The 12,500-nt window shown below is 44.5% G+C and overlaps 1 protein-coding gene across 1 annotated transcript in view; it reads left to right on the top strand.

Moving 5' to 3' along the window:
- LOC121875422 (Down syndrome cell adhesion molecule-like protein Dscam2) overlaps window positions 1-12,272 on the top strand; it is a 63,339-nt gene extending 51,067 nt beyond the window's left edge. The window contains exons 10-15 of the mRNA XM_042379979.1: window positions 3,576-3,838; window positions 4,234-4,395; window positions 6,196-6,480; window positions 8,642-8,761; window positions 11,700-11,870; window positions 12,058-12,272. Of these exons, the coding sequence (XP_042235913.1) occupies window positions 3,576-3,838; window positions 4,234-4,395; window positions 6,196-6,480; window positions 8,642-8,761; window positions 11,700-11,870; window positions 12,058-12,272 (1,216 nt within the window). The remainder of the gene's footprint in view (window positions 1-3,575; window positions 3,839-4,233; window positions 4,396-6,195; window positions 6,481-8,641; window positions 8,762-11,699; window positions 11,871-12,057) is intronic.
- Window positions 12,273-12,500: the final 228 nt, after the last annotated feature.

Below are 12,500 nucleotides of genomic sequence, written 5' to 3'. Positions count from 1 at the left end.
TGAGTAGAAGCAGATAGCCCCCACCGCTTCCCAACGACCACACCGCCTGTTATTGATGGTGTGTGCTGTGGGCCCTTACCTCCTGCACTGAATACTTAATCCTCTTGTTCTTCCTGTTCTTCATTTCTGTTCTCTGTTCTTCTAGGTTAAGTGTTCTTCTAGGGTGGAGGGGTAGGATTTTTAAGTGGTTAAGTGAGTTATGTTATTAGGTGCTGTTGTGTTTGTTCTTTGTTCTTTGTTCTGTTATGGTTAGTGTTTGTTTTTTTAAATATGATTATTCTATTTCATGTTGTTTTTGTTATTCATATTTTGTTCTCTAGTGTGCTGGTTCTTCACTTCATTTTATGAATATTTGTTCTTCTTGTTCTTCATGGTATTCTCCGTGATGTGAATAACTGAAGCTATGAACACCATAAGAGATATCTGTGTGTTCTATATTCAGTGATCTGACTTGTTCTTCATGGTCTGTTCTTCATGTTCTTCTGAGCCCCACGTCTCATCCTCTGAATCATTGATCATCTTTGTTCTTCCTCTTGTTCTACGTGTTCTGTTCTGACGGTAATCTCACTGCACAGAAGAACATACGATATTCTGTTCTTCATGCGAAATTTCTCAGTGTTCAACGCAGAACATTTGATATATTCGAGTTGGCGTGAGAGAGAGAGAGAGAGAGAGAGAGAGAGAGAGAGAGAACATAATACATTGCTTAAATTATCATGTAATCTATCCACAAGGACACGAAACAACAAGAGTCTGGTAATTAGGAGTTCACACCCACACTGCTCCACCATATTAGAGGCGAATATGACCCAGGAATATGGATAAAAATACCTAATTCCTGATTTTCAGTAGAGGGGTAACGCTTTAATGGGCGGGGCATAAAAGGTGCTGGGAGATGATTGGTGGATCATTGTTTACATTCAGTGATCACGTGATTATGTCGAGCCTCGCCATTGGTGCAGCTCCGACCCCCTCTCTATGTAAGGTTATTTTCGACGAATTTTTTTGTGTGTGAGAAACTCCAGACTTTTATGATTTTCTTGTTATTTATACAAAGAATAAACACAAGGTTGTTATATGTATGTGGAAATATAATAATAATAATACTTCACAGACTATAATGAAGCAGCTCGCTGTCATTATCTCACGTAATTGGTCATAAATGGGTGGACTGATTGCCTTGAAGCTTAATGGGGGAGATTTATGTCCCCTTAACGGCAGCTGGAGGGGGTGAGGTGGTTCGAGGATTTATCACGTATTCGAGAATTGTGTTCGTACTCCCTTAGATGTGTTGAGGAGAGTATCACACACACACACACACACGTACACACACACACGCGTACACACACACGTACACACACACGTACACACACACGTACCAACTAAGACCAAAGACACAGAAACTTGTTGACAACCTTGCACAACTAGTCATGTTGAGGCAGCGGGAGGAGGGACGGGAAGAGGAGGAGGAGGAGATAATGATGAAGGAGAGGTGAGGGAGAGGAAGAAGATCAGGAAGACATTAAAACACCTCCTGGCCGACGTCACAGTAGTTCCTTGTGTTATAATAATAATAATGGTTGCCCCTCGTGTAACTAGGATGGCCTGCCCTAGGGCCAGGCGTGATTTAAAGGTGTAGAAGCTGTCGCCAACACAACATCCACACCCTGAGTTAACGAGTTGCGTGACCCAGTGTTTAAGGTGTAGAAGCTGTCGCCAACACAACAACCACACCCTGAGTTATCGAGCTGCATGACCCAGTGTTTAAGGTGTAGAAGCCGTCGCCAACACAACAACCACACCCTGAGTTAACGAGCTGCATGACCCAGTGTTTAAGGTGTAGAAGCTGTAGCCAACACAACAACCACACTCCCTGAGTTAACGAGCTGTATGACCCAGTGTTTCAGGTGTAGAAGCTGTCACCAACACAACAACTACACCCTAAGTTAACGAGCTGTATGACCCAGTGTTTAAGGTGTAGAAGCTGTCACCAACACTATAATCACACCCTAAGTTAACGAGCTGTATGACCCAGTGTTTAAGGTGTAGAAGCTGTCCCCAACACAACAACCACACCCTGAGTTAACGAGCTGTATGACCCAGTGTTTAAGGTGTAGAAGCTGTCGCCAACACAACAACCACACCCTGAGTTAACGAGCTGTATGACCCAGTGTTTAAGGTAGAAGTTGTCGCCAACACAACAAAATCACACCCTGAGTTAACGAGCTGCATGACCCAGTGTTTAAGGTAGAAGCTGTCAACACAACAACCAATACCCTGAGTTAACGAGCTGCATGACCCAGTGTTTAAGGTGTAGAAGCTGTAGCCAACACAACAACCACACCCTGAGTTAACGAGCTGCATGACCCAGTGTTTAAGGTGTAGAAGCTGTCGCCAACACAACAACCACACCCTAAGTTAACGAGCTGCATGACCCAGTGTCAAGGAATAGTCCGGGAAGACCGGACAACTCGCCAACTGCACTGGCTAACCATTACCCGTAAATCGATTAACATCCAGGTTCCCAATTACTGCTGGGTAGACGGAGGCAAATGGCGTAAAGAAACTTGCCCATAGTTTCACCCTGCCCGGGGGTTGAACCCGAGTCCACTCACTTGCAAGACGAGCATGCTGACCATTACACCACAGGTCATAGCATAATATAACACGGTGTTACAGGTACTTAGGTCATAACATAACACGGTGTTACAGGTACTTACGTCATAACATAATACGGTGTTACAGGTACTTAGGTCATAACATAACACGGTGTTACAGGTACTTAGGTCATAACATAACACGGTGTTACAGGTACTTAGGTCATAACATAACACGGTGTTACAGGTACTTAGGTCATAACATAACACGGTGTTACAGGTACTTAGGGGTCATAATATAACACGTGTTACAGGTACTTAGGTCATAAATATAACACGGTGTTACAGGTACTTTAGGCTATAACATAACATTGTGTTACAGGTACTTACGTCATAACATAACACGGTGTTGCTAGTACTATTGTCATAACATGTAACACGGTGTTACAGGTACTTACGTCATAACATAACACGGTGTTACAGGTACTTACGTCATAACATAACACGGTGTTACAGGTACTTACGTCATAACATAACACGGTGTTACAGGTACTTACGTCATAACATAACACGGTGTTACAGGTACTTAGGTCATAACATAACACGGTGTTACAGGTACTTACGTCATAACATAACACGGTGTTACAGGTACTTAGGTCATAACATAACACGGTGTTACAGGTACTTAGGTCATAACATAACACGGTGTTACAGGTACTTAGGTCATAACATAACACGGTGTTACAGGTACTTAGGTCATAACATAACACGGTGTTACAGGTACTTACGTCATAACATAACACGGTGTTACAGGTACTTACGTCATAACATAACACGGTGTTACAGGTACTTAGGTCATAACATAACACGGTGTTACAGGTACTTAGGTCATAACATAACACGGTGTTACAGGTACTTACGTCATAACATAACACGGTGTTACAGGTACTTACGTCATAACATAACACGGTGTTACAGGTACGTTAAAGGGCAGTACGTGTCAGCACACGGTGACGTCATCAGTCACGTCAACATCAGCTCGGTGCACGTGACTGACGGAGGAACTTACACGTGCTCGGCGGAGAACAGCGCAGGCAGCGAGGTGCACCGTGCACGCCTCAACGTGTACGGCCCCCCTCACGTGCGCCCCATGGGGCAGATGTCAGCCGTGGCGGGGGAGACCTTCATCGTCAGCTGCCCCGTGTCTGGCTACCCCATCCATAACATAACCTGGAAGAAAGGTGAGTTATCCTTAATATAACCTGGAAATAACAACACATAATAACAAAATAATTAGTGATTTTAGAAACAAATAAGTTTAATATTTACAAACTTTTCACTTTATTAACAGCTTGAAGTTTCATATTTTATAACAGTTCTTCTAAGTTACTTTTTGACAATTAATGTAATAATAAAGTGACATGTTTATCCTCTGTTGAAGTGTGTGTGTGTGTGTGTGTGTGTGTGTGTGTGTGTGTGTGTGTGTGTGTGTGTGTACACACAACCAGCTGGTGTCACTGCACACAGATGGTGTCAGGCTGCCCACTAGTGTGTGTGTGTGTGTGTGTGTGTGTGTGTGTGTGTGTGTGTGTGTGTGTGTGTGTACACAATAACCAGCTGGTGTCACCGTACACAGATGGTGTCAGGCTGCCCACTAGTCACCGACAAAGGGTTCACGCCAACGGGACTCTTGTGGTGGAACAAGTGACTCGCACAACTGACGACGGCCTGTACTCCTGCACCGCCTCCACCAGGCAGGGCCTTACCGACACACAGGATCTCTCCGTCCGTGTTATGGGTGAGTCCTGGGGGGGGGGAGTCCTGGAGTCCGAGGGGCTGGGGAGAGAAGGACACCCATCATCTGTCTGCTTATGGGTGAGTCCTGGGGCTACTAAATCCTGGGGATACCAGGGGTCTCCTGCCCAAGGTAAGGCCTCAGGCATTACACAGTACTAGCCTTTACCTGTGCCCTCAGCTACCTGGTGGCCCCTCAGCCACCAGGCCCCTCAAGCTGGCTCAGGCCCTCAGCCACCTGTGGCCCCTCAGCTGCACTGGTAGGCCCTCAGCTACCTGTGGCCCCATACCTGTGGCCCTCAGCTACCTAAATTTCAACTACCTGTGGCCCTTGTTGGCCTCAGGCATTATACAGTACTAGCCTTACCTGTGGCCCTCAGCTATCTGTGGCCCTCAGCTACCTGTGGCCCTTAGCTACCTGTATCAGTATTCACTATTAAAACATCACCATCTCGTTTCTCTAAGATTCGTACGTAAATGTTTCCCCCATAAATAAAGGCGTATATATAAAGCCCGTGTGTAGCTACAAACATTAATAACTTTCTATCAACGTAAAATATAAACAAACTATAAATAACAAATAAAAAACAAATTTAATAAAGTTTTAGCAAAATTACTCCATATACTTCTAACTATTAACATAATAAAAAAAATTAATGAAAGTTTAAAATTATCAGAGTAATTTCGTCACCATTCTATCGTCTTTATGCCATAGCTTAAGTGAACCACGTAGATACTGTTACCACTTAAGGGAGAATATTTTTCCACTTACGAATCTTAAAGAGTTTCTGAGCCATGATTTTTTCCTCTCTGTTGTTATTATTTTATTTATTCTATTATATTATGTGAGATATTTTTTATGTCTTTGTAGTCTAATAAATTTCTTTCATTAAAATAGGAGGCGATATATTTACTTGTTATTAAGAGAAGAGTTTTAACCCTCTCAGTATGATATCCTAAACCATTGAGTACAATAACTTAATCCTTTCATTACAGTAACTCCCTTGTACTAAAGGGGTTAAGTCATCATACTCAAGCACTAATGGGGTTAAGTCATCATACTCAAGCACTAATGGGGTTAAGTCATCATACTCAAGCACTAATGGGGTTAAGTCATCACACTCAAGCACTAATGGGGTTAAGTCATCATACTCAAGCACTAATGGGGTTAAGTCATCATACGCAAGCACTAATGGGGTTAAGTCATCACACTCAAGTACTGAAGAGGTTAAGCGATGGAAGATTCAATAGAAAACGGAACCAAGTTAAGGGTAAACTTAAGTATTAGAAATTATCACATTATCAACTACCAAATCAGTTAAGTTAGGTCATTTTTATATAGGAAGGAAAATAAACCACTCGCCTCCTGTCCTAAAGCTCACTGGTTCGATCCTCGGGGCACTCTCAGTTCACCCAGCTGTAAATGGGTACCTAACTTTACAATTGGGGAAATGAAGGTGATCGGGTACAGTGTCAGCCACATTTAGTATACTGTGTGTTGTAGCCATACTGTCCATAAAGTGCCCTTAGGTTCATGTCACTCATTTACACCTTCACCGATAGGTTAGGTCACTCAGCAGATGCCTAGTAAGCAGAGACACAGTAAGCAGACAGGCAATAAGTAGACAGGAAGTAGTCAGGCCGCAGACAAGCATTAATCGGGCAGCAGAAAGGCAGACAGCAGTAGCAGGCAGATAGTAACCAGATAGGCAATAGTCAGGCAGCAGACAGGCAGGCAGCAGCAGACAGGCAGACAGCAGCAGCAGCAGCAGCAGACAGCGGGGCTGATGGTGGTGTGTTACAGTGGCCCCGGATGTTCAGCCTTTCCACTTTGAGGACAAGTTAGAGGCTGGGGAGCGGGCGGGGGCGGCGTGTATAGTGAGCAAGGGAGACCCGCCCATCACCTTCACCTGGGAGAAGGACGGGCGGCCCATCGAGGAGGTGGAGGGCGTCACTGTGTCCACCATCAACCAGTTCTCTAACACTCTCATGATCAACCGCCTCACTGCTCTCCACACCGGCCAGTACACCTGCCGGGCCTCCAACCACTGGGCCGAGGCCACCCACTCCGCCGACCTCGCCGTCAATGGTACGCCCACGCCCGCCCTACACCTCGGAGCTGCACCACGGGCGTCACCACCACCACCCACATAGACCTACGCTTCTTCTCTCTACTTTTTTCCAGAGTAAATTTGACGCGACTGTTTTGTTTATGTTGTTGTCAGAGAGAATACCTTTGACGTGTGGCCAACCTACTGTACAGTACTTACCGCGACTGTTCTTCCTCCTGCTGACTCTTCCTTCCTCCTCTTCCTTCTTCTTCCCATCCTAATGTCCTTCTTTACCTCGGCTGTCGAGCGCCTTCTTTCCTCTGTGTGTAGTAGCGAGGCTCCGGCTGCCCCGCACCATTACCACCACCTGGGGGCAGCCAGACGAACCCTCGTGCGTGGTCTTGTACCAACAATGTAATTCACAGATGTCAGGTCTCTCCCTGCTGTGTGTGTGAGTGTGAGTGTGTGTGTTGCAGTGCCGCCCCGCCTGGCGCCCTTCAGCTTCGCGGTGGGGACCCGGGCAGGGATGAGGGCCCAGGCCACCTGTTTGGTGCAGGAGGGGGACCAGCCCCTGGCCCAGTCCTGGCTCAAGGATGGCGTCCCCCTCGACCCCACACTCGACGTCCGCACCTCCCAGCTAGACCCCTTCACCTCCATGTTGGTGATCGACAGTGCCACGGCTGCCCATTCCGGCAACTACACCTGCGCCGCCACCAACGCCGCCCGCACCATCACCACCACCGCCCGTCTGACCGTCAGCGGTAGGCCGCCCACGGTCTCACGCCCACTCTCGCATGACTATCAGACATAAGAGGGAGGGACACCGCTCACGTCTCACGCCCACTGTGGCACGACTATCAGACTAACTATCAGGGAGGGATACTGCAGGGGAGCAAGAGGACGCAGGCCTCACCAGCTGGAGGACTGGTCTTGTTGTACCTTCACCTCACATGACCTGACTGCCACGTCCCCTCACCTCTTCCTTCAACCCAATTATGACCTCGACTATGCTGCGTCACTGACGATGACCCAACATAATGTGTTGATGTTGACTGACTTATATCTCATGACGAAGGCGATGGGGGCCGTGGTACGTGTTCTCTTCGTCAGGACGTTGGTCCTGTTTACATCACAGAGAAGACCTCATGATTAGTCGAATTCTCACTTACGCAGCCAATCATCTTGAAGTTTCAATTTCACTGGCCACAATTCGGCCTATCAGCAGGAATCTTCTACTTCATGTATCCCTTATCGGCCAATCAGCGTGAGCGTTCGACGTCATGAGTCATCATTCAAATCAATCAGTGAGATTCTGTGACGTCACAAACCATGTAAACAAATCCTCCTGATGTTGAGATCACTTTCCTCCGCCCCTGAGAGGCTGAAGTGTATCAGAGGCTGAGTAGTGAGACAACCTGACACTGTGTGAGACAACCTGACACTGTGTGAGACAACCTGACACTGTGTGAGACAACCTGACACTGTGTGAGACAACCTGACACTGTGTGAGACAACCTGACACTGTGTGAGACAACCTGACACTGTGTGAGACAACCTGACACTGTGTGAGACAACCTGACACTGTGTGAGACAACCTGACACTGTGTGAGACAACCTGACACCAGGCAGACAACCTGACACTGTGAGACAAACTTGATACCAGTGAGACAAATCGGACACTGGGTACTGAGAGACACTTGACACACTATGTGTCCTGAGTGACACATCTTCTCTGCTACTTTCCTTTTACACACAAAACTCGTCTACACACACACACACACACACACACACACACATACATACATACACAGATACTTACATATTCATACATATATACAGTACACACACACACACACACACACACACACACACAAACTCTACCACCTCAACTTCTTTTACTTAATCTGTTGTTGTTGATAACTATAGTGTGTTGTTAACCCGCCTGTGTTAACAAAGGTCGTGTCATCTTCAATTACATGTTTGTTAACAATAATAATGTTTGGGAGTAAGTGATGTTTTGGTCAGACTTTTGATATATTTACATTACAGTTTAATAATGATAACAATAATTGTCCAGTAATTTGTCTTCCAAGTTTGTTAATGTTTAATAATGTGACAATATATGTTAGATAGTGATAACGTAATACATACTGGGTATTGACCTGTTGCCCCCTCCCCCCTGGGCCTGACCCCCCACAGTGCCTCCCACTTGGGTGGTGGAGCCTACCAGTGCCAGCGTGGCTCTTGGAGGCAGCGTGGCACTCCACTGCCTGGCAAAGGGCTTCCCCAACCCCACCGTCGCCTGGCGCAAAGAGACAGGTGAGTCTACTGTGTTGTTCACCTGTGTTGTTCACCTGTGTTGTTCACCGGTGTTGTTCACCTGTGTTGTTGTGGTACCTCCCCATCTGACTCTTCCTCCCTCTCTCTCTCTCTCCCATCCTCTCTCTCCTCTCCCCCCCCTCCCACATCCACTGTAGCCCTGTATACCTGTAGTCAATACCACTGCTGCAATAATTAGGTCATTATAAGTCTTCAATGGCAGTAATAACGACCCTACGCGGCCATTTGCCTAAGGTTTGCTCCACCCTGATTTGCGTAATCTATTTCCAACTCATTTAAATAATCCCAGCCACGATTTGGGTAGAGTACACGTGTTTGCGGGTATGGCGTGAGGTGATTGGTTCTTCTTTCGTAAAGGTAGTCTCTGATTGGTCATGACTCGGTTTATGGAAATTTAATGTTTCTCAACCTAAACTAAACTAACCTAACCTAACCTAATCTAACCTAACACAAATTTAACCCAATAATGACGTCATGTTTAAGAGAGAACCAATCAACGTACACTATACCCGGAAACGCGTGGATTATTTTTGTTCACCTCTTGTGGGTCAGGTGTAAGGCTGGTCTCACCTGTGGGTAATAATGAGTGTCACCTGTGATCGTTATGGTGCGGTATAATGGCGCTCGTTAACCAGGTAATAGTTATACTGAACTACTTAACAACCTCAATTATTATGGCGTCTATAGAGGCCCAGATTTAACAGGTATATTGCATTAAGGTGTATTAATTAGTGCACCTTTAACTAGCATATTGTATTAAGGTGTATTAATTAGTGCACCTTTAACTAGAATATTGTATTAAGGTGTATTAGTGCACCTTTAACTAGCATATTGTATTAAGGTGTATTAGTGCACCTTTCACTAGCATATTGTATTAAGGTGTATTAGTGCACCTTTCACTAGCATATTGTATTAAGGTGTATTAGTGCACCTTTAACTAGCATATTGTATTTATATTAAGGTAATGTTTATAATGACGTATATTAGTGCAGGTAGAACAGGTATATAAACACAATTACTGAAGAGAGATTAAGAGAGACTAACTAAACACAAATAAAGGAGAAATACGATAAATAAACACAAATAAAGGAGAAATACGATAAATAAACACAAATAAAGGAGAAATACGATAAATAAACACAAATAAAGGAGAAATATGATAAATAAACACAAATAAAGGAGAAATACGATAAATAAACACAAATAAAGGAGAAATACGATAAATAAGCAAATAAAGAGCCGATAAGCGGCTTTAAATAAAGGAGAAGCACGATAAATAGCTGAAATAAGGAAATCGATAAATGGCCTAAATAAAGGAGAAATACGATAAATAAACACAATCCAAATGGAAAGAAGTGGAGAAACGAAACTTAAAAATGGTGAAAGTTCATCTTCACGGCAGCCATAACTCAGACTCCAGGAGATAGATGGTGGAAATAATTGTTCAAAGACGCAGTGAATCATACCAGTGGGGGAGGGGGAGGTGTTGAGCCTCCAGTGAGAGGATGGAAGAGAGAGAGAGAGAGACAGAGAGAGAGAGAGAGAATCTGTTGGGCTGAAGAAGAACAATAGGGAGAAAAAGACAGACAGACAGACAGACAGACAGACAGACAGACAGACAGAAAGACAGACAGACAGACAGACAGACAGACAATCTTAAAAATAATCAAACACAAAACCCCCTCATAACACCATCAGTCAAGTCAGTAAAACAATCACAAGTTACCAAAACCCAACTTAAGGAATAACTAGAAGATTCAAGGTATAACTCCAGGTGGTAGGGCGGAGGTCTGGATATTGAAAGCCAGTTTTAATCTCACTTTCTTAATACATGCTAATATTATTCATTAACTCTTCCTAGTTTACCAAGCACTTACCTGAGCTGGGAGGAAAAATGTATATAGATGCCTTTATCTATCAAAATGTAAACATGTATACACACTCCAGATGTATACGGTAGTGATATAAACATTACACATGAATAGAGTATATATTTTCAGGTCTATATTTAACGATATACTGAACATTTATATACAGTAACACTATATACATTCCTCTATATAAACTACATATATATACACCACATAATATACACTACACCTCTACACCATTATACACTACATATATACATCATTATACTACATCAGTTAGCTATAGGATGAAGGATAGGTCATATCAACAGTCACCTATCCTCCTATCGTCTTATTTATTCACTATCACCAAAACTATCCTCATTTCATCAATAATTAGTAATGTTTGTTTTGGTAATTCTCTGTATCGTGGGATTCACTTCAGCCTCGCTTTGATATGTAGTGTTAACCCTTTGAGTATGATGATTTAACCCCTTGAGTATGATGATTTAACCCTTTGAGTATGATGATTTAACCCCTTTGAGTATGATGATTTAACCCCTTGAGTATGATGATTTAACCCTTTGAGTATGATGATTTAACCCCTTGAGTATGATGATTTAACCCCTGGAGTATGATGATTTAACCCCTTGAGTATGATGATTTAACCCTTTGAGTATGATGATTTAACCCCTTGAGTATGATGATTTAACCCTTTGAGTATGATGATTTAACCCCTTGAGAATGATGATTTAACCCCTTTGAGTACGATGATTTAACACCTTTGAGTACGATGATTTAACCCCTTTGAGTACGATGATTTAACACCTTTGAGTACGATGATTTAACCCTTAGGAGACGATAGCATAACACCTTCAGTACGATAAGTCATTGAGTACGATGACCTTACCCCAGAAATACAAAGTCATCGTACTCAAGGGGCCAAGTCATCGTACTCAAGGGTTTAAATCATTGTACTCAAGGGGTTAAGTAATAAGTACCAGTAGTAGTAGTAGAAGTAGTAGTGGTAGTAGCAGTAAATAACGCCCACGCCCTCGTACCAACAGTGTCAGGACAGTTCGTGGGCGTGGCCACAGGTGAGGGCGGGGTGGCCGGCTGGGACAACGGGACGCTGTCTGTGAGTCGCGCTGAGAGACGCCACGAAGGTCGCTTCTTGTGTGAGGCGAACAACGGTGTGGGTGCTGGCCTGTCCAAGGTGGTCACTCTCAGCGTTAACGGTGAGTAACAGAGTAACGGTGAGTAACAGAGTAACGGTGAGTAACAGAGGGTGACGGTGAGTAACAAATGATAACAGTGAGCAACAGTTGGCAATAACAGAGTTTAGTCAGTAATATTTATAACATAAACTAAACAAACTAACAAATGTTTGTCTCAAGATGTTAATATCACCGTCTTGTGCGTCAGAGCCGCCCTGGTTCGCCGTCAGGAGTCAGCGTCAACAGGTGAAGGTTGGAGGAACAGCGACACTCAGCTGTGAGGCGCACGGTGACGCCCCCCTGGCTCTGTCCTGGACCAGGGGCACAGCCCCCCTGCCTCCCCTGCCAAGGTATGTCCCCCTAACGTTCCCCTGGACCAGGGGCGCCGCTCCCTGCCCTACTTTTAATCAATCTCATGCTTGAATTGAGGCTAAGTTACTTCTGAACAAGTAACTCGGGGTCCCTTTAGGTGGTGACAACGTCTCGCGTACGAAGGGAGACCTGCTGCAGTAGTGAGTGACGGGTGACAGCCTCCAGCAGCCAACTTAGTTCACAGGTCTCACCTCATAATATATTAGACCAAAGACACTATCACTCTGCTCTCACCCTTCACCCTATATCTCTCCTCCCTTAGTGTCAGGTAATAAGCTT

This window comes from Homarus americanus, unplaced genomic scaffold (genome assembly GCF_018991925.1).
Source record: "Homarus americanus isolate GMGI-L3 unplaced genomic scaffold, GMGI_Hamer_2.0 scaffold53073, whole genome shotgun sequence".
Classification (NCBI taxonomy): Eukaryota; Metazoa; Arthropoda; class Malacostraca; order Decapoda; family Nephropidae; genus Homarus; species Homarus americanus.
Note: the sequence above shows the minus strand (reverse complement) of the source record. Positions and strands in the feature narration are given on the sequence as shown.